The 22,667-nt window shown below is 40.5% G+C and overlaps 3 protein-coding genes across 4 annotated transcripts in view; 1 reads left to right on the forward strand and 2 right to left on the reverse strand.

Moving 5' to 3' along the window:
• LOC306964035 (rho-related GTP-binding protein RhoA-A-like) overlaps window positions 1-22,667 on the reverse strand; it is a 470,655-nt gene that overhangs the window by 336,746 nt on the left and 111,242 nt on the right. The window lies entirely within an intron of this gene.
• The window catches only part of znf740b (zinc finger protein 740b), a 220,933-nt gene that overhangs the window by 74,792 nt on the left and 123,474 nt on the right, over window positions 1-22,667 (forward strand). The window lies entirely within an intron of this gene.
• The window catches only part of LOC306964969 (homeobox protein Hox-D3-like), a 42,093-nt gene continuing 36,115 nt past the window's right edge, over window positions 16,690-22,667 (reverse strand). For both annotated transcript variants that reach the window (XM_079559147.1, XM_079559146.1), the window contains exons 3-5: window positions 19,056-19,205; window positions 18,561-18,730; window positions 16,690-17,483 (exon numbers count right to left, since the gene is read on the reverse strand). In XM_079559147.1, coding sequence (XP_079415273.1) covers window positions 16,978-17,483; window positions 18,561-18,594 — 540 coding nt within the window. In that variant the 5' untranslated portion in view covers window positions 18,595-18,730; window positions 19,056-19,205 and the 3' untranslated portion in view covers window positions 16,690-16,977. The remainder of the gene's footprint in view (window positions 17,484-18,560; window positions 18,731-19,055; window positions 19,206-22,667) is intronic.

Below are 22,667 nucleotides of genomic sequence, written 5' to 3' on the forward strand. Positions count from 1 at the left end.
AATAATATGTGAGCTTTTGTATTCCGACATGAACAAATAATCTTCTTTACAGAGTAATAAATGAGACATTTGGCTTTTATTTCAAAGAAATTATAGCTGTGAACGATGTGGACTGAGCAAATAAGGCAGAAGAAACTTCGTCAGGAGTGTGACCTATGGCAGTAACAGATTTAGGCATTTTCTTAACATTGACTATGTGTCTTACGTACACAGCTGTCAGTCTGCGAGAGCAGCCTTACATCTCTAAGAAAGGGATTACAAACGAACATGAATTCATCTGAAAAGTCGGGCTCAAACACTGGCTAAATGTCAGGTCTGAACGAACAATGTGCTTCTCCCTTCATCAATTGAGAGGCAAATGCTGAAGCTGCCACCAAAAAAAATTAAAGCCATAGTTCACAACAATAAATAAATAAATTTGTTCTTCCCTTCACCTGCATCTCATCCCAATAATTCACAAGTTTCTCCCTCGACATGTTTTCAAGCATTAAAAGATTGTTTGTCTTTGGTCGAGTTGGCATTACTTTTACTTTAGGCAATTTTACTAAATGTTTCTATTTACATCTTTGGAAGAAAGAGATGTAAATTGTGAGTGCAAATACTGTATTTTATGTGAACACTTTTTATTTATGCTTGTTGAAAATTGGTACAATAGAAATACATTTTAATAATTTAAAATATAGTGCTGTTGCATTACGCTGTTTAATCGTTTTCCCGGGGAATTGCTGGAGAATTATCTGAGATTACTGGAAGTTGAACTAGTATGCATACTTTATGTCTAAATAATAATAAAAACAATATTGAAAACATTTTCCAACTTTTTGAACAAACAAAATTTGAAATAACTTCTGCCTTTGACAACTGGAACAGAAATTATTATGACGAAGAAAGTCTGAGGTCAGACGAACACATTTCGCAGTAGCAATGGACTTTTGTTTTTCATCTTCATTTGCCCATAACCTTCAAGTGCGCCTGTATTTGCATCAAAAAGATGGAAACATTCACTGGTTTTGTTAAACATTCCACTTTGTACTATTTTGTTTATAGAAAGCCTGGCCTAATGGGCTCTGCTTTGTTTAAATGCAAATAAAGCAAGTACAAGATACTTTAGCGGCGCCTGCTATAAAATGATTGTAATCTTTTATAGACTAACTTTTTAATGTTTACACTGTCAGGAAGCAAGAACTACATCATCTGTAAACCTATAAAGTTTTCAGATGTAAATAATTAAAGGATAGTTTTAAAAATATATTTGTGATAAATGTTTTCTTTTTATTATTATTCAAAGCAAATACACATGAAATATACGAGCAGTGGGCAATTAATATTCAAGCATTTTCTTCATGTTGACTAATCATGTTTTTAGGTGGGAGGGGGTACTTCAAGTTTTCATTTAGCATAATTTTATTATTATCATTGTTTTTTTGTTGTTGTTTTTTTGGGGATAAAAGACCCTTCACAGTTTGAGAAGCACGTAAGTATTTTCCTCACTTTAATAACAAGGGGAAATTGGGTTAGCTCTAGGTGAGAATAATGCCTTATCTGGCCAGGGTTATAATACAATACTTGCAATTAACATATGTACTGGTCTTTCCTCCATTTAGTTGAGATGAATTATAGAAACAAGAACAAAGGAGCACCAAGCTGCTAATGGAGGGAAAGAGAAAACTAAAGAAATAAAACAGTCCAGACTATGGGGTCATGCAAATGAATGGAGCATCTTTCTCTCCCGAAGCCGCTGACCGGGTCATCCTTGTCCCGAGGCAAGACATGGGTCAAGAGGTGAGAGGTGAACTTTGGTGCGTGCACATATATTAGCTTGGCCTTGCTGCCTGTGTATGTCCAGTGTCTAATCCTGTGCTTCTCTTTGCTCAAAATGCTAATGTAGCAACAGAGAGACGTCCTGCTCATTTAGGCACAATTAGCTTTTACGCACGGTTATAACTTCAAAACTGTGGCTACAATGTTACAAGTACTTATTTTTGGTGACATTCATCAGAAAATGCTAGTGCTAAATAATAGACAAACACAGCTAATTTAAACAATATCATTTTAATAATAAGCTTCTGTGGCTCAGATGATGCTATTGAAGTAGACATTAACATCATATGAACATATTGCATTGGGCAAACATAACTGTGTTTACGGGTAGACTTTCCACCCATTTACTCTAAACTACAATATTGTTCTGGAAGGAATATCTGCTCGAGCCACACAGTTTATTGGTTGATGCGCAAATACACACTGCGTTTTATTGTCTGCTCTCCCTCTTGAGCGTTCAAGCTAAATTATATAATTTCCGGATGCTTATATTGAGTAATAAAAGACGCAACGTCTCCCTGGCGTTTCACATCCCATACAGTTTGGAGATTTGGGCCTCTTTGATCTCCACTTACACTTACAATAAATAGCACAACGCTCGATCAGTCACTCTGTAAACAGTCCGAGAAGGAGGCTACTGAAACCAACAACGAGGTTTGGCTTTTAAACTACTTCACACGTGTTACGCATAGGCAAGGCACGTACATTTGGGAAATATTCATTCCTTTAGTCATTTTTATGAAATTTAATATTTCCACTTATGCATTAACGCGAACGTGCAACCAAATGAAATGCATAATGAAGTATAAAGTTTATAAGCATTGTTGGACGAATTGGGCCTAGGCCTACATTTAAGCTAACTTATTCAACTTCCCGAACAAGTGCTTCAAATGAACTAAGCAAATAACCTACCTCAGACTGTATGGGCAATTAATTACATTTTGTTTCTTCGTTTACGTTGTGTAGATAGGAGCACAACGGAATGACTTGGATTTTAATATTCAAATCCGTCTAAAGCCGGGGATGACAGATTGTTTTGGCCCGTTCTCGCATGAAGAAACTTGCCTTTGCGCTTTACTGCGAGGAGCATCCATTGTCGTAAGCAAATAAAGGTGCAGCCTGATTGAACTCGATGCAAACTGGAATCAAAACATCTACCTGCTTGAGCCTGCTGCTCATGCGTGAAGGCGCTCCGTGCGCGGGTCGCGCACGCTGCTCGAGTTCAGGGGCAGGTGTGGGAGATCTCGGTCCAGAATTCAGGGGGAGCTGTCCAGAAGGAGGGCGCTGTTGTGTCTGTTCCGGTGTCATTTCTTCCGTTTCATTATTCGCCTGTTTTGAAACCAAGCGATCACCTGCGTCTCACAGAGCCTGAGGGCACGCGCGACCTCCACATGCCTGGCCTGGGTCAGATACTGATCGAAGTGAAACTCAGTCATCCGTTCGTGCTATAGTCCTCGCCGTGCCGGTCAATGGAGTGGACATCATGCCTCCACGCAGCGCCGAGGCCGCCCAGAGCGATGAGAGCTCAGGTCACGCGCATCCTGAAAAAATAAATAAATTAAGGATATTACAAAATATATATTTATATAGGCGTCAGCGATCAGTGCTCAAGGAGACGGGTTTGAGCTTTGAGATAAAATAGCTTCGCATTTTATACATTTCTAAAGTGTCTATTGTAAAATTCGGCTAAATTAACCTAATGCTTGACTGGTCCATGCAGAGACTGTTTCTCTCTAAATAGAGATATAAACGTCTTTACCATGTCGGGCTGGGCATACAGTGGGTAGGCCTATGCAAGACACAATAATAATAAACTATTCATTCATTCATTGTAGTGAATGTATTGATTACACTGGCAACAAAACAGCAAAGTCCAAAAGTAATAAGAAAATACTATAGCCCACCATATCAATGACATTTTGCAACAATGAATAAAATCATAATTCATTTTTTAAATTTTTATTATCTTAGTACCATTTCAGATAAGCCTAATATACATTCTGAAGGGGGGGGAGTACTTGTGCAAATGAAGTGGTAAATGGTATTTGACAGTGAACCTCAGTACTTCTTTGTTTTATCCAGTACTCGTGTGAAAAGAAGTGAGTGAAGTCTGCACGGTGTTTACAGACCATTAACTGTGCTCATCACAATCATTAATAATTTGCTGTAGGCTTTTCTCTGTCACTGACAGTCTTGCAGTTTTTAAACCCTTTCAAACACAGCTATAATGACAAATGTCCCCATTCTTTCCTCTGAGGTTTCTATGAGTTGCACATTAAAGTATCAGAAGTGCTGCATGTAATGAGAGATAGGAAGCATAATCTTAGCTTTCCCTTGTTGACATTGTAATGATGTGTACATTGTACGCCCACTGCTGCAGAGGGGACTTGCTGTAGAGTTGGCCGAGTCCGAGTGAGTTTAACAGGCCACATAGACAACATAGGTCAGTTGTAACATCTGTCTTTTACCTAACAATGTCTGTGTACGAAAGTCTAAGACTGAACGGCTGTGAATGAAACAAATACAGAAAACAACACGTAATTAACCTGGGCTTCCAGGAGTGCAAATCACATGCACATTCTGATTAATGGCTGCAAAGATAATAGAATTGATGCTAGCCAGAAGGCATAAAGGAATCAAACTAAATATTTGAAGAATGACTTGCACGCTTAAAAATAGCCAGTCTGTAAAGGGAATGGAGGGCCTTCCAAGCCAAGGAGAGGGAAGAAGAAAGGAATAGATCGATACACATTGCCTCAGTCATCTGGGCATCCAGCCCACAGTAATTCAGGTGCTGTCAAAGCATAATTGAAGAATGACGCACTGGGAGTATATTCTCTGAGCCAGGAGATCAGGTTACTGTGGCTCTATGGAGGCCTTTCTACATAGACCAATATGCAACCACTCGGTTTAGTGCCAGAACAATAGCACCTCGAGAGTACTGCACTTTCACTAATGATTCTTTTACAAGTTACACACAGTAGCACTAATGAGATCCTCCTCCAGATGATCTCCTTCAGAGAGATGCACAGAGAGGTTAGAGCCACACGACTCGGGTATCAACAAGCTCCGGGTGCGTGGGCGGCTGCAACAAAGAACATGGATCAGAATACATTCATAAATTAAATGACATAATGCATTAATGTTGCCTTTTTACATGTCCCAGTGTGGCATCAGTTTATTCGGTGTTAAAATCTGCACTAATGTTTTGTAAGTAAATAACAAAGAAAAGCTCGCTTCATACAAAAAGAAAGAAACTATGCATTTTGTTTACCACTAATGATGTCCAATTCATTTAGCATTTAGAGAAAGAGGCATTTGGGTGGTTTTCTTGGATGTTTATATATATTTTTATATCCCTTTATTTTATAGCTTGTACTGTACCGTAAATATTCCTTGACCATTCTTAACCTTTCAGGCCACAAATTCTGAAAGTGCAAATAATCCGAGAGAAAACGGTCTCTCTCCGCAGAAGTAACTGATGAGAAAATAGTTTATATATTAACACCAATTTGTAAAAGGTGTAAATGTAAAAAGCATCAAATGCCATTTGTATTATTATTTTTTATTTTATTTATTATTTTGTTATAGCTAAGTCTTTGGAAACAAACTCGCTGTATCCATGAATATTGCAGCTTTACCAAGACTGTAAGGGTTGACTAAAAGTGGGGGATTTCATCTTCTTCAGAATTATTTGCACTTATGCATGTCTTTGCTGTACGTTTGAATTCCCTACACTCTTTTTTTTCTGACAGAGCTTTTGTACCAGTCGGGTTCAGACTAAATGCACAAACCAAGGATAAACCACTATGCAGACAATCATCCAATTTGATTGTCTAATTCCAATAAAAGTGTCCCATTAGCAGAGGTGTAGAGTAGTCATTAAGAGTAAGGTTTAATATAATCAAGCGCAAGAAACATTCAAGATTCAATTCATTGTCGTTTCTATGCGCACATAAAAGCGAATACTCTTTTGCAGTACCCACACAGTCTGTTAAAATGTATCCAAATAAGTCAAAGTAAAACAATTATTGAGTGCTTGCCTTGAAGGCATAACATAATCCAGTAAAAAAACAAACCACACACAACAATGTCAGAATCATAACTTTTTCCAAAGAACTTACCTAGAAATAGACAAACAAAATAATTCATAAACACAAGAAACACAATACGCATATCAACATTAAGCTTTTGTTACAGCTTTACTTAAGGGAAGATAACTCTTTTTTTCTCAAGTAAGAGTATTACTTAATAATATGCCAAGTACTGTGTGATTCAGCTTCTCTGAGGAGTACAGCTACTTCAAAAGATTACTCAAGTAGCCTTGTGAAGGGAACAGATTACTCCCTGCCTCTAAAATGATTCAGCCAGTGATCAGATAAAAAATTCTCTATAAAATCCATACAAATTTGAGGATTGACAGGCATTTCATTTAGTATTGGTATTTTTTACAAGCCTGAGATGTATATTTTTCTGTGGGCTCGCTGCCCAGAATTCATCCGTCAGCAGAATGATGATCTGTGACAGCAATTATGTTAAAAAGGTGGACACATGTAAAGGTGCTGCAAACCGAAATCAATACTCCAGGGCTTTCATTACAAACAGACAACTAATCAATACTCTGGAGCACTTCAGCAGCAAGAGTAAGTTTTACTCAACTCAGTCTGCAGCCAATGGTCTGATACATTATTCAAAACCTACTGGTTACTTTGTAAGTGATTGTTTCCCAGTTTGAACACAGTTAAGCTTAAAGTACTGATTTTTTAGAAATTATTATTATAGAGTGCTTATTGTGCACGCAGCCTCTCTGAAAAGTAGGAGGAGCGTAAAACGTAACAGACCGCTATCCCACTATCCACAATGCGCCGCTAAGGAAATAACCACTGGGTCCTCGTGTGCATATTCAAATAAAACCTCCACAGACCGGCCAATGCTTCCTTTCCTTCTTTCCCTATTCATTTCAGTGGCATGCAGCAGTTTAAAATGGCTTATGTTGTCCTTATTGATGACGAAGAGGATTGCGCAGGGTGACGCACAGAACACGTCAGTCCGTTGTCTTAAAAGTTTGTCTGGACTACAAAGTTGCAAAGGACGGTTTTAGATGTAAAATAAACAATTATGCGCTTTTCTTTTTCACCTTAAACCGTATTCATTGCTGCAAAGCGAAGGATCTGATCCCAAACTTACCCGGTCAATGCTGACTTTTCCTCACTTTCACGAATATTGCTCTGTCCATCCTTGTTCATGAGTTTGGAAGATATCGAGCTCTCCACTTTGGTGTGAGTCTCGGAGTCATTCTTAATTTGAATAAGCTCCAAAAGTGTCCCATAAGTGGACCGTCGCGTGTCGTCACCGTTGCTCGAAGTGTGTGTGCGTCCAGTAGAGCCCAGCGCCTGTTTCCGTCAGGGGACACGGGGCGAGTGTAGGAGGCAGGCCGCTGTGCACGAGCCCACGGGAGTCAAAGGAGGAGGGCTGTCCGATAAACAGTTGAGGAGAGTTACACGAGACATTACTGCATAGAAAACCGGGACAAACTTCTCTGTAGTTTGTGCGCCTCGCTAAAGTGTTCTGTGAGAGTCCCGCCGCTCGGGTCTCGGTTTATGACCTCTTTTGCTCAGCAGCAGGCTGCAAACAGAGGGCTACTCTCCCTTACGGCCGTTAACTCTTGATAGGAAGTCATTATCACTTCTCCCTGCATAATCATTGGCCGGGACTCCGCTTCATGGCCGGCCTCTCTGCCTCAAGTAACGCATGGCCGGGCAGCTGGACACCGCGGGGACATTCCTCAGAGGGAGACAGCGGCCCCTGACTGATGAGATGACGTGCCCTCCCCGCCTGGGCCAATAGTCGGACATCTCTGTGATCACATAAGACAAGGCTGCGTAGGCCGAAAGAGCGAGTTGTCAAACATGTCAACATGCTTAGTGTCCAGACATGGGCACTGCTTTTTCAAAACCATAGGCTTACATTGTGTAGGCCAATAGTCTATAGAGTTTATGTGGCAATACCTTTTTTCAGATTCAGACGGCATGCATATGTGGCCTGTTGGAGTACAGCCTATACTTAACAGGCTCTTTTTACTTCTTTTGAATGCAGATCAGTCCCTTGGTTTTTGCATTCAAAAGCAGCTTAGGCCTACACAGTCATAGTGGGGGAATAATAAGTCTTCTAAAAAAAAAAAAAAAAAAAGTGCTGATAATATTTTGTATGGCAGAGCAACATGTGACAGTGCTTTCCTTTCTGGATGTAGTGAATAGCCTGTGCTGTAGATTAGCCCACAGCCTATTATCTTAAATGTAAAAATGTAACAGTACAGCGTAATATGATCTGAATGTCTAAGTATGTCCATTTCAATGAATGAGAATTTCTAGGAGGAAACGGTTTATAAAGTGCTGCATATAACATAAGCTGGTTGCCTAAATAAAAGATTGTTGGACACGTACCCTTATTACAAATGAGGAATATTCAACCTTTAGGCTAAATGCAGTCACAATAATCTCCAATAGCCTGTAACAAAAGAATAAGCTACATTTTTCACATAAACAATAACACCTTTTTATATACCCAAATTTGCATAAGACAGGGCTACATTGATGTGGCTAATGGATTATGCTAATGTGCTAAGTCCTTTTTAGTAAAAGGGCTTAGGTCATATGAAAGGCACACTTAATGGGTTCAGAGGTCGTGACAGCTGCTATTTAGAAGTTCAGTGGCAGCACATTTGTAATTAGCCTCCAACAAAACCGAAAATGCTCGGAGCAGAGATCAAGAAGTTTTCCTGACAGAGAAGACATGTTTATCCCACATTGAGCCTCACAGCGAGCCCACTCCGCACAAGGACTCACTGTTTCCAAAATAGAAACGAGCTCGGCCGTTTTAGCAGGCGAGGTAAATAAAGCACTTTCCCCGTTGCCTTTTCATTGCATGTGTTTGCTCAGTGATGATTCATAGTCTGGTAGTTTTCACTGATGTGCAAACCAAACTTCTGCTGTTGATACAGAGTTGCCACCCACAGACAGACATGGCCCGTGGTGTAGTCCCATGTCCAGGGATGGAGATGGAGATGGGACTGCGCTGCGTGAAGTGTGTGCCAGTTCCACAGCTAAAGTTTGCCCCTTCTTTCCTGTGTGACGGCCACAGTAAGAACCGCTTTTCAGTGGCCACATCAAGTGTAATAGGTGGGTAAACATATAAACTACACATGAAAGCTCATCAGTATCATTTCACACTGGCGCTATGCTTTACTGTGGCTAAGCTTTGTTCACGTCGCTGAAGGCTTGATATATGTGAAGTACATTTTGGTATACTCTTATTTTGTAAGGCATTGAATTCTTTTATGAAGCAGTCATTAAGCAGGCTAATAGTAGTAGAAGGTTGCCGGTATAGGCGCAGTGGTATTGGGCCTATAGTAGTAAAAAAAAAAAGATTAAATTTTTAGTCTATTTAATGAAGCCTTTTTTATTGTAGCCATTTCCAGTAATTAAAAAAAAAAATTAAACTTAATAGACAACTGCATTCTCCAACACTGCGATGTGGTCCCAGCTGTGGGCGTTAATGGGATTCTACAGGCAGCGATGTGCTGAATGACTGAAAGCAATATATCCCTTCTCTCCGTGCATTTGCATGGCGCACTGATCCATCTTTATGTCAGCTCGGAGGTTACTCAGGGTTCACGCGCTAGCTTGTTTCTCTCCTCCACACTCAATAAATAAATCTCTGCAGCTTTCTGTTTACCGCCTGAATATAAATTTGTTTGCAGTCGATCGAAGACCTGTGCGGAGGTATTAGAAATTGTATTTCTGTAATGGCTTTCAGCAGAGGGAGGATGGGACGAGGGGCAGCGGAGGGGAGAAGAGAGAGAAAAAGAAAAAAAACAGGTGTGACTCGTGTGAGCAATCTCAGCTTTCTAATATGCAAACAAATAGAAAAAATACTGAAACCTCAGTCATTACAACGCATGCATTCAAATCACATTCAAAACCAAGAAAGCTTTTATCTGGTGGGACACAAATACCAAATCCTTCTTGAATGTGCCATATGTCTGATTAGCATATTTGATGTGTTTTGTGAACAACACCTTTTTGGAACAGAAGTTCCATGTTCACATTCAAGTCGTCTTCAGTCAAGTGCTTTTCCCTGCACAGCTTGTGTTGCCTGAACCACAAAGTTTGCGTGAGAATTTGTACGGGAAAAGAAATAGAATAATCATCATGTGGAATAGATGCCTGACATACAAATGTGAGTTTGATTTGCCTCCAACCAAACTCAAGGACCATTTGCACACAGGTTGAAATTAGATTTTTCTTCTTCCAGTCACAAAAGCATCATCTAAGTGAGCGCAGGCGTTTTCCATCACAATCACTAGGTCCATTGTTTTGACTGGAGGTGAGGTACGCATGGCAGGTCTTGGGTGGCAGTGTCAGGAGGCAAAGGGAGAGAGCAAATATTGACTGATGTTAATTTGTTTTGTGTCCATGCTCTGATGTGTGTCAATAGGCTGCAGAGGCCCCGGGATCAGAGCATGCTCAGATTACCACCACGGTTTCAATTGAACACTCATCCTGCTCTTGACACCAGGATGCTCAGGCCACTGTCGACAGCAGACCCTTGTCTCACCCTCCAACTCTGTCGAAGCTCATTATGTGTCAGCTCTTGACCCTCACAAGACCGGGAATTAACCAGCGCTGACAGACGACTGTCACCGCTGGCTACAGAGGTCAGTGGAGCTAATGCAGTTCCAGGAGCAGAGTATGACGGCCATGTTCAGAGTGTTTATGGAGATCATCAGCTCCGGCACTTCATAATAGAGCTGTAAAATGGCAGGTGAGACAAAGAACAAGGTACAGACAGATACACACATAATCAAATAAGGCATATTGACTCACTGAAAGATGGCTGTTCTTTTGATTGATAGTGTGTGTCACTTTTCCCACCAAATATTGACATTTTTGATAAATGGTGATGTGAAAAGTAAGATTTGGCCTGTGTATACACAGCCCACACACAACTTAAAGAAGCACACTTGAAAACACCATCAAAATCAATTGCCTCACAGAAAATCTTGCTATTGCCTTGTCTATTATATACATACATATGTGTATCTATATCACATACATCCACCTGTCTGTTTAAGAGATACTACCATCTGCCATAAAACATAAACCATAGCTGTACATTATTTTTTGGTCAGAGATAGATACATTTTTCGCACTTTCAACATTATGGCATTGACGCAGTAGCAGACTAATGCCTGGGCTTTTCAATAATAGCTTATAGTATGTGCAGCAGCATTCACAGCTCCAGTGAGCCAAGAGGCTCAGAGTCGGCAGAATCCCAAACATCATGACAACAAGCCATCAGTCATCTTCCCCCCGAGCTGCTGTGCACACTTGTGTTTCCGGAGTTCTTACTGTGGGAAATGAGCAGGGTTAAACATGAAACAGGAGGAAGTGTTGGGCACGGCAGCACCCTCTGCAATAGGCTTCTCATCCAGCGCTGTTCACGGCAGGAACACCAGAGCTGTGGTTTTTAATCCGTTTTCTTTAACATCCCCTGCGTGGCCACAATGCTCAGAAGTCATCTGTGTATGCTAATCATAGTTAATAGTGGGAAGCTGATAGGAAAAAAAATAATATAATGCAGGACTAATCTTCTGTGCTGCCAAAGATTTAATGTTTTACTGAAACAATGAATAGAAGCAGTGGTGCAAATGCAACCGGCTTATTCTTTTCATCAAGAATGCCCCGTTAAAAGGAATGCAATACTTGTATGTATAGTATCATTTAAAAAATAAAAAATAAACAGATGGAAGTTTATGGAAAGCCTATTTATATAAAGCACTTGCGGCAGAGGCGTTCACCAAATCATGTACGAAATGATGAAAACACTGACACATAGATTTCTGTTTGCTCTCTTTAAGGAAAATGCACTCAGAGTATGAATTGCTCCCATTTACAGGTAACACCAGATTTCCAGCTGAAATTAAGCAAAAATCAGAACTCATTTCATATTGCTGAACTCCTGCACTCAGGCCAAAGAACAGGTGACGTGGGATTGTGTTCATCGAAAGGACTACCATCTGCATTGTGGTTTTGTGTTCTTAAGGTGAGAGTATTATTTATGTGGCAACCAACTGTATCCAAGACCAGTTTCCTCTGGGACAAATAAAACAATCTTGAATTTTGCATCTTGAATGGTAGTCAATGGAAGTGTTATAAATAAAATCCAAAATCTACTGCAAACATTTTTTTTTTCTGTCGTCAAATCTGCAAACTCATGCCGTTCCAAACTCTTATATTATTTATTAATTTCATTGTACCTTTTTACTTGTACAATGACAGCAGAGACTCGTCAGCCTCCGAGCTTAATTGCCTGAATCATTTTTGTTTTATTCTACACTGCATCATTGGTTATCACTACCTAGGTCCACAGCCGATCAGAAGGCTTGATACAGCAAAACACATTGTGTGCCGTCACTATGAGTATTACTAAGTATGTTTCTACTTTCCCCAAAATATGACTTAGGCCTGTGGTACCGCCTAATAAAATACTTTACCTTCCAAGTACCCCTGGCCTAGATCAAGGTTGAATCAGGACTAAATCGGGACTAAAAAGGATCTGAAATTGGACTAAGTTTAGACTGGCTGTTCACATGTCTTAACAGAAAAACCTGACTGATTACTAAGCATTCATGGAATAATTTTTTCTTAATTTCTTATGTAATTAGATAGCCACCTGACCACAGTTTTAGAACCACTGACGTAAGCATTTATATACGGGAGGTTGATGCAGTTACAGTAAGTTAATAAATAATTTGTGTTGTCTTTGTGAAATGCGTTGTAAGGTATTGCCCTGGTGAACCCTGCAAACATACGGCGTCAGCTTAAGGTGATCTGCCCTTCCTTTGCAAAGCCCCCCTCGCTGTATCTCAAACACCTCCATCACCAACTTACCTTTTTATTGCCACCGATCATCCTTAACTGGGAAGCATTTAAAACGTCATTGATCTTGATAATGCCGTGCCGTAATATGACAGTAACAGTTGTATGAGATTCAGGAAGTCAAATTCGAGAGATTGATGAGTCGTAGCAGTTGAGTTATAATCCATCTACCTGAGTGATGCCTGGGCTCGGTTCCACATGAAGGAACAGACAAATAAATAAAACCCATAAAGGTGACACAGGAAATTGATACTTAACAATCATTTTGAGCAACAAGCGCCTGGAGAGACTGCAAGGCAGTGCTAACTACTGTGGGGGGAGCTGCCCGAGAAGGTTAGCAGGTCATAAAGAGAGCAAAGCCTCCTATAGGCCCGGTATTAAAAGTTCAGGGTTATGTTTCACAGAGGACTCAGCTGCAGAAGGGAACAGGCTTCGGTGCTTGTGTCATTGTAACTACTGCAAAGATTTTGTGGCTTAACAATCATCACTGTGGCGAATTGTGTGAGAGAATTGTGAGCTGCCTGCTTACAAGCAAAAATCAGGGGAGCATATTTAACAACAAAGTACAGACATTACAATTATGAATTGCATTATATAACCAATTTTAATCAAATGTGGGGGAAACAGTCTTTATTAAGCATTTTGTAGTGTTTTAAAATCTGAAATAACATTTCCTCTAATTATGGTCAATATAATATTTCTTATTTATTTGCAGTTGACGATGCCTGTTTTTGTCTGAGGATTTACATCATCCTGTTGCTCTCTGGTGAGACATGAAGGTAAGAAAAATAACAGTTGTGAGGACTTGGATTTGAGCCACTAAATTGATGACATTTGACACTTCATATGAGATAATGAATTAAGACTTGGTACTTGAATACCAATGACTCGGGACTTGAGATCTCTGACTAGAGAAGACTCTTCGTGAAATAAGTCTTATAACTATTTGTGAACAACACACTCTTCATTAACAAGCGCTGTCTGTGTTGCACAGACTCATCGCATAATCCAATAAAACAAGCACCAACACAGTTATAATATTCAGGTGGAGAAATTATCCCAGTCTGATTACATTCTCTCAGTCCACAAACACTTAAAATGACTAGAAACTGAAGACAGACTAGACTTGAGACTTGGATTGTACAAGCATTAACTATTCTTGTGTTATTATGTTGAAGTCTGATACAAAAATTATGTTTTACTAATTCTTAAATATATATATGTCTTTTGGAATATCGATGCCTACTTTTATAGCATTAACTATAACCACTAGTAGGGTTAAGTATGAGGCGTGTAATCTGTGTTGCACAATCTGCTTGTTGGTGACCACTCGTAAAGAGAAGCTGTACCTTTCTGGGCCATGTTCAAGAACAGCCCAACTGTGAGTGAGAGCCTTGGAATAAGTCTGAAGACTTATGGCATGACATTCATGAATATATATTTTATTTTTATTTTTTTTAACTTTGAGCTGCTTTTATACTTTTATGACTTATTGTCTAAGAATCAGTGCAGACTTTTACCAACAGAAAATACTCAAATGATTAGATTTAAGAATCAGACTGCTATGTGATCACATTTATTGAATAAAAACACCAGTACATTAGGATATTTGGTGCATGGCTCTATGGACATACCAAAATCACTGCAATTGTGTATATTTCAGAAAACCGCCCACGACGCATCAATATAACAGTAGTCTAGTTGTAAAGTTTTGGCCACTTAGGTGTTATTGAAATCCAAGGTACCAAAACTTACTGCTTTTTTTTTTTTACATTAGTCTGTCAATTTTTTTATCTGACCAATATTTGTTGTGTGTCACAATAAGGTGATTTACAAAATTTGAACCTCATGAAGCTATAAATGTGCTGTCTGTGGAAATATTTTGAGACAAAAAACATATAGTTTGTGATGGTAGAGCTGTGGTTCGGAGTTTTAACAGTGTGCCAATGGACAATCAACTTCATTCACCTTGCCTTATGTAAACATGTTAGGTGTGACTGTGATTGGTGGAGATACAAGCTGCCCCAGCCACATTTTGGTCAGCCAGCCATCCCAGAAGTAACTTAACTATGGGCATCTGAAAGCCGCTGTATTAATACGAGGTCTTTCATGGCACCATAGCTCGCTCCATTTCTCATTCCACAGATGTCTTTAATACTTTACTGCTCCCACATCAGAGTCTAAAATGTAATCAAATGCCACTTTGAACTGCTTTAAAACAAATGCCCAGGTTAAACAGCAAATAATGACTTATGATGATATAGTAGGAGCGAACCTGTGTGACAACAGTGCAGTGTTGATATGGACCTAAGCCATTCTGTGGTTGATATGGGGCCCTCAGGGGGGGGGGCTTCCCTTGACCCCTGGAGACTGCCTCGACCTTCTCCACAGAATAACTGCGCTCCAGTGTGAGGGTGCTCCTGGCTTTTCGTGTCAGAGTCAGCGTGTTGGAAAGGTCCAGATGTAAAGGTCCTATTGAGGCGCTGCTCCGTTAACACCATAAATCACCGAGCATACACAAGAACCCTAGGAATCCAATACAAACTGCCGTCTGTTTCATAGTCCTCCCTCACTCATTTTATACACATTTACAGTGACCTTTAGGCGACCTCTTTTCAATAGTGTTGCTTTTTATAAATTAGCCTATTGTCACCTTTACTCCTATAGTGTGGCGTGCAGTATTTTCGACTGGCTTTTCTCTATTAGTTACACGTTCTTATGAGAGACCTTATTATCGGTATAGTCCCCAAAAACTGCCAATAGCAAATGAATATGAATTTTAAAAGAAGTAATTTTGCTCAGGACCACTAGGGGATCTGCTCTCTTGTTCTATCCTTGGTTTTATAGCTGTCAGTGCTTCTCAGTGACAGCTCATTTACAGCACAGTCACCGAAATAAAACTGTCAGCATGTCCACAAATCGTCTGCTTTTTTTTTTTTTTTTTTACATATTGATGTAAGGGCATATATTATGAAGTCTAAAAAAGTGTGTGCTCTCTTTCATCATTTGTTGCAAAGTTGCTGTCTATCTTGGGAAACCCCAGAGAAAGCGTGACCTACTTGTGTCAAATGGGGGGGGAAATGCAAAGATGTCATTTAAATAAGAATCTTATTTAGGAAGGGAAACCGAAACACTAAAGGGATAGATGGAAACATTTTTTTTGTGTGTGTGTGTGTTTGTTGTAAGGAATTTCAATAAAACAATATCACAGTAGACACCAGCCAAAAACATAGTCCCGTCATTGTCCCTGTAGATAATATGTTGTCATTAGTGACTGTGCCCTCGTGGTCTGTTTTCGCTTGTGAGCCTCTGGAAAGGGCTCCGAAGTTATACAATTAACATGCCCCCTGAGAGGGAGGCCAGCCTCGACTTGCAGCAGCACAATTTGACTATTGAAAAGGCCGGGCTTGTGAAGGAGGAGGCTGGAGATCTTGTCGTCATGCCTTGTGGGTTCAGGGCTTGTGGTTGGGGCGCTGGAAAGACCGCCTTGTCTCGGTGATTAATGGTCGGTAACTTGAAGGCAGGAGCGAGGGAGAGGCTTTGTGGTAAGATTGTGCAACTTGAATGCACAATACTTTGGAGATTTCAATGAATCTAAAGCATTCCTTAATTTGATTACTGAATACTGTCTCGTTTTTTTGTGTGTGTGTGTTTTTTTTTTTTTCATTTTCTAAGCCAATCCAGAAACCCTTAATCATGAAATATATGGGAGGAAAATGCAATTCTAATCAGCACTGAACAGCGTAAACATCGCACAGGAGCTAGTTTTCCCAAATGCATTTATTCAGCGTGTACAGTATGTGACGTCTCAATTAATCAAGAACAGTATCAAAGACCTTTCGTTTCATTTTAATAGCTATAACAAAAATATATCATTATTCAATTTGAACATTTCACTGTAAAACATTTCACACAAATGACCTTTCTTCTTACAGTAATGAAAAAGGTGTCTAACGTGACATTTATGAAGCATGTACTTTTAATGACAGCAGAATGTATGTAACTGTAGGAACTATTAACACTTTTGAAACACCGAATGATGACACTTTCTATGTACAAAATCTTGGTTCTGTATGACTGAGAAATATACATAATTTAGTTAATCCAATTTGAATAGGAGAGGGATTTTAAAACTGCACTCATAGCTCAGCCTTTAGTTGGAGTAGGTGATTCACTGGGGGACATTGATGAGAGCAGAGGCGGCTGTTATGGCGCTTCAGGGCCAGTTTGAAATGACACTGGGTTGATGACGGTCTCTGGCTGCACAGGACGACCCGGGCCCATGTTCAACGGACGGCAAGATGCAGTCCAAATTAGAAAAGTCCACTGCGCTGCACTGACCACTGGCAGCCCCACTGTAAGAGCAACAGAATGTGGGTGGCATGGGAGCAAAGTTCATGAAGTGCAACTCTGGTGATGAAGACGCAACGTTCGGGAGCTCGATCTGGCAAGAGCTGGAGATGGGAGGTGAATGCTGGAACTGGCCTCTCCTGTGTTTCCGTTCCTTCTTGTATCTCATCCTGCGGTTTTGAAACCAGATCTTTACCTGGCGGTCAGTGAGTTTGAGCCCAGCTGCCATCTCCATCCTCCGGGGCCGGCACAGATATGGGCTGAAGTGAAACTCTTTCTCCAGCTCCAGCAGCTGCCTGTTGGTGAAGGCTGTCCTCTCCCTGCGGGTGCTGCGGCTGCCTCTGCCTGGGGCAACAGCTACACTGCCACAGCCTGGAACAAGGAGAGCAGAGAGGGAGAAAGAGGGGCTGTTGAGCAAGTGTCACACATCTAACAAGTCTATCATATGGAGTAACCTCAGTGGAGGGACTGGAGTGCTGCAGTAATCCTCAACCAATCAACCTGAGACAAAGTGGGGCCCAGAGCTGTTCCTCCTCAGTCTGGCGCAGACACAGTACACGACTGGCTGTCTGAGGTGTGATGTGCTCAGGGAAAGTTTGCTCCCGAAGAAAGAGTCTGGGGGAAACATCTGACGCCACTACGCCACAGTGACAGGCCACATTAATCACAGCTACACGCGGAAGCAGGCCTGTCATATCCCCATCTCAGTCACATAAAAGGTACCTTGGGACCACCACTGAAAATAACCACCATTAGAGATTCCATTTGACATGTATATGAGCACTACTGGGGCACTGTTGATAACAACAGCATCTACAGGAGTTAATGGATATTAAAAAGGGTCTAAAGTGACCGTAGAGAGCAAGCATCACTCCTTAACTCATCTCCACTTTACTGGGGGCTACCGCTCAGCCTGTGGGCTTCCTCTGTTTATTTCAGTAGGTTGAGAGGGATAAAAACCCAGTTATATAAATGAACATTTGCAATGAGAGTGTCACTAGTTTAAGTTTTATTTTAACATCACTTCATCAGCAGCTTAAAAATATCAGGCAATGTCATTTTTAACTGTGATACAGCCTACATTTTGGAATCAATTATAACGTGCAAATAATTTATTTAAAACTTCTCAGATGAGAGATAGATCTTAGTAATGTTCCTCTGATAAATTATGCAGATGACACACAGGTGTGTGGTTCAGTCTGAAGCAGGAGCAGATTTTAGTCCACGAGGAGAAACTTCAATTTAAATTAATTCTGAGTTTATTTGGTCATACATTATGGCCCAATGTCACTCTTTTTCCCAAAGATGCCTGCATAATAAACCGACATTCCCCATTGTACACAGCCAGGCATCTGCCGGCTGATAGAATTAATGTGTAATTTGAAAGTTTATTAATTCATTATACGGCATGCTGTACAGTCAAAAAAAGGAGGGAAAATGCAAGGTTACCAGACTGCTGGGCGTCACTTGTCCGTGAATTCATCCAGGGAAAGATTAATCCTGAATGGCAGATGGTGATGAGATTGCAGCCCCTGCTCCTGGCGTCCTGCACCTTGCCCTTGGTGTGGCACTGACCCGGGGGGAGGAGTGGGCTCTTGAACGGCTCACCTGGACTCAACCTGGAAATCATATGAGCAGACGAGGTCACTCTCATATCTGCGTCTTCTTGAACCTTTTCTCTTCCTCCTGTTTCATTGTAAGGCTCTTTTGGCACTTGTCCAGGACCCATAGCCAAACAGTTGCCATGAGCCTGCAGTGGGAGGGAAGGGTGATGCTGGGGGTCCATGGATTTACACTCCAGAAGAATCTTAAATAAAATCAGAAGTCCCTTGACTGCCTTAAAGCCGGCTGCTGTAATATCGGATTACAATTAAAGTGATTAAAAAAGGCATGCAGGAAAAGAGTACTTGAACTAACTAGGTGGAACATTTGAATAATATTTACCAGAAGGGGGCCGTGGTCACGTGTGGCTCTCCTCCAATGGTCGCACTCTGGAGTTGCAAAGTAATCCTGAAGCAACTTGGGGGCACGGGGAAGCTCTTCCGATATCTTCTTCCGTCGACTCTTCTTTACGCAGACTGCGGCTTTTCCTGCCTATGAAAGAAAAACAGCGGAATATGAGGAGACGCCAACAGCCGCGTTTTGTGTGCGCGTGTGTGTGTGTGTGTGTCTGGGAGAGCGGGAGGTTGGTTTGTTTGTATAAAGAGTTGTGAATGGGAAAGGCACAGGCACCGGAGCGTGGAGAGGAGGGCTAAACTGTTTTAATCTTGCCTTGATTTTATTTATTTTTAATAACTTCTGATATAGAGACATTATGTGCTGATTCTGAATGTGCCTGTGTTGCGTTTAGTGGCTACGTAGTTTGTATTTTTCAAAAGAATTAAGATGCATAATGACCCGGGGTATGGGTGCGTAATAACGTGTAGCCAATTTCTTTTTTTTTTAATTCTTGCTGACCATGCTTTTAGTGTAAAATGTCAGTTTAATTACTATGCCACAGTATTTTTGTATCACCTCATTAGTCATAATAAATAATAACGTGCATCGTATCCCCTCGCCCCATCAGTTTAAAGTGTGGTCGCGCAAATGCGTTGGTGTCTATAGACAGAAATGTCCCATACGGGTTAATATTTGGATGACTTAATCCAAAAAAAAAACCTGGTCACTTGAAATCGGCGCGCTTTCCTTTAAAAAAACCCCGCATATGCTTGTAACAGTCTGCGTGCAATAGCGTCTTAATGGGGTTCACAGGGAGCGGTCAAACAAAGGCTTTGACAGTCATTGCCACAGAAAGACAAAGGAAGCAATCATTGATGTTTTTTTTACCCCCCCAACGCCAACATTCAACGCACTTGCATTAATCAGGCATCACAGTACAGTAGCTATCAAGTGTCTGTCCATATGCATGATGAGAGCACGCGCATTTTGGCGCAAATTCTCCACAATAGCGTATGCCTACATTAAACGACACGCCCCTTCAACGTCGGTGCATTTAAGCATTTTGACATAATACATTGACAGTGTTTCACAAGCTTACACATTATTAAGCCTATGTGCAAAGTGATTATATTAAGCACATGTAGTAGTTAAAGGAAAGAAGGCCCAAACAATACATCCTCAGCCTTTCAGTATAATGCTCAGAACACCCATATGCTGAATAACTCTAGTGCCTGCAGATTAAATATCAGAATACCCAGCTACATAATATAGGCTAATATCGTTGAAATTATGTGGGCTAGATGAGGTAAAAGTGTGTCTTATAAAGGAGATACACTTGAAAAAGCACCTCGTAAAAGCCACGCTTTAATTCCGGTAAATGTATGCAAAATGCATTAATAAGCAGAATAATGAAGCTCTCACCGATTTTAAACAGTTTAACAAAAAGGGTCATGTTAGCATATTGTTGCGGCATGCTCTATCTTGAGAAGTTCCTATGTTTCACTACAACAAAGCTGTCGAGAAGCCTCTCTTTAGATGTCTGTGCGCTGATGGATTACGCACTCAGGCTGGAAAAGGAGTGCACATAAGAAGAGCCGTTCTTCCCCTTTTACCAGTTCACCTCTACCAACCTTATTCACCTGAACCTAGAGAGCTCACGTTCTTATTATTATTATTATTATTATTATTATTATTATTATTATTATTATTATTATTATTATTATTATTATTATTATTATTATTATTATTATTATTATTATTATTATTATTATTATTATTATTATGAAGTTGACTAACTGATTGCATTGGTTATGTTTTCCTTACTTCGCACCCTTGAGCACACTCTGTGAATTGGAGATAGGATCTATGATATACTAGCTCAGCAAGACCATAATTTAGCTCCTCCGCGCCTCCACCACAATTCTCCGTGAACTCTGTTTGAACCGCCTCGCTGACTATAAATCATTTTTCCTCTCTCACAAAAGCGCGCCGGTCGCTCTGGGTGTCAACCCTTTTACAATTCCTCCTTACCTTCTGCGCTCTCGTGGCTGCTGACACAAACAAGCAAAGAAACCGTCGATAAACTTTTATTTTCCCCCTTCCAATAACTTAAACTGGAAATGGCAACGGAGGAAGGTTGGAAGCGCGCGCGAGGGGGCAGAGAAAGGCTGCGCAATATACCCATAAGAAGCGATATAAACGTGGTTTAATGCATGCCTTTATTTATCTTTATACATTTGAATGCTGTGCGCTGCAAATGTGTGGCTGGGTGCGCATTGGGGACGGAGGCGTGCAGATAACAGCAGACTGAGAGAGAGCTGCAAGGAGACGTTAATGGGCAGAGGATGCTGTCGGTTAAAACGGTGCATACAAATGGCGCTGTCTTGGCAGAGCTTGCAGAAGATTTATGGGCCCAGTGCCCTATATTGCTGTAAACAATGCAGAGTGAAATGAAGGGACTAGCGTTTGCAGGCTGCACTTCATAAGTGAGGAAAAGACACACATTGTCAATTTCGCAAATAAGCTTTAACTTTGGCCAAAATTAACTGGAAAATAATTGAGGCCTGGCAGCCTGTTGTCCTTTTTCAGTTGATACAACGAAGCCCATGTTTGTTTGCTGAACCTAGAAAAAATAAATATATTTGAAACGTAGTTGTTTATATTGGTCTATACACCTTCCTATTTTGAAGGGTCGAAATGAAAGGTTGAAAACACTGGACGGGAAGATGTCATTATTTTTCATTTCAGGCCGAGTCTATGCTTTTTTTCTATGAACAATGTGATGGTTTTGGCAGATTCAATTCTAAATGAGCAATGCAAAAAAAAAAAGTAAAAAATGTCAATACACGGTTTACAAAATAATGGTAATAAATCATGTTAATTATGTTATTATCTTATATATTAAAAAAAAAAAACTTTGTTGTACCCTTGATACATTGTACCTGCCAAATTTAGTCCATTGTTTTGTGTAATGTAGCAATGTATAAAAAGTTGTACAGGTTCCATTCACCATGGAATAATATGAATTTGTAGTTTGGAGCAACATTATGTAATGCAACATAAGACCCAAACCTTAAACCCTAAGGGTCTTTTGTCTTATTTCATTATGTACCTCCAAACTACACATACACATTATCCCATGGTGTATGTACTGCATAGATACAAGTTATTACAGATTGTTGCAAAGCAGATTACGATACCTAGATTTTGTTATAGGTGCAATGTATCAAGATAGTGTAAATAAGTGTATTTACAATATTATAGCCTATCAAGACATGGCCTACTGTAATCTGTGACACTTGATCCTGGCTTTAAATGGCTCGGCCTAACAGTAAATCATTTTAACATGTCTGAATAATTGTATGTAAATGAGTTGAGTCCAGGACTAGAAGAAAAGACGCGGTGCATCTGCTGGTGATGGAGAGAGATTTACCGATCTCTGACACACCCACCACTGGTCATTGCGAGGCAGAGGGAGTTTGTCCCTGGAAAATAGCAGCTTGACCCCAGATTCAACTCTGCGCCTTTATGCAGCTGCCATGGCTGCTTTTTACGCACACTACAGGCTAACAAAGCAATGGCCTGAACCTTTCATTACGCATCGGTCCGTGAGTGGAC

Source organism: Gobius niger, assembly GCF_951799975.1.
Source record: "Gobius niger genome assembly, chromosome: 6".
Taxonomy (NCBI): domain Eukaryota; kingdom Metazoa; phylum Chordata; class Actinopteri; order Gobiiformes; family Gobiidae; genus Gobius; species Gobius niger.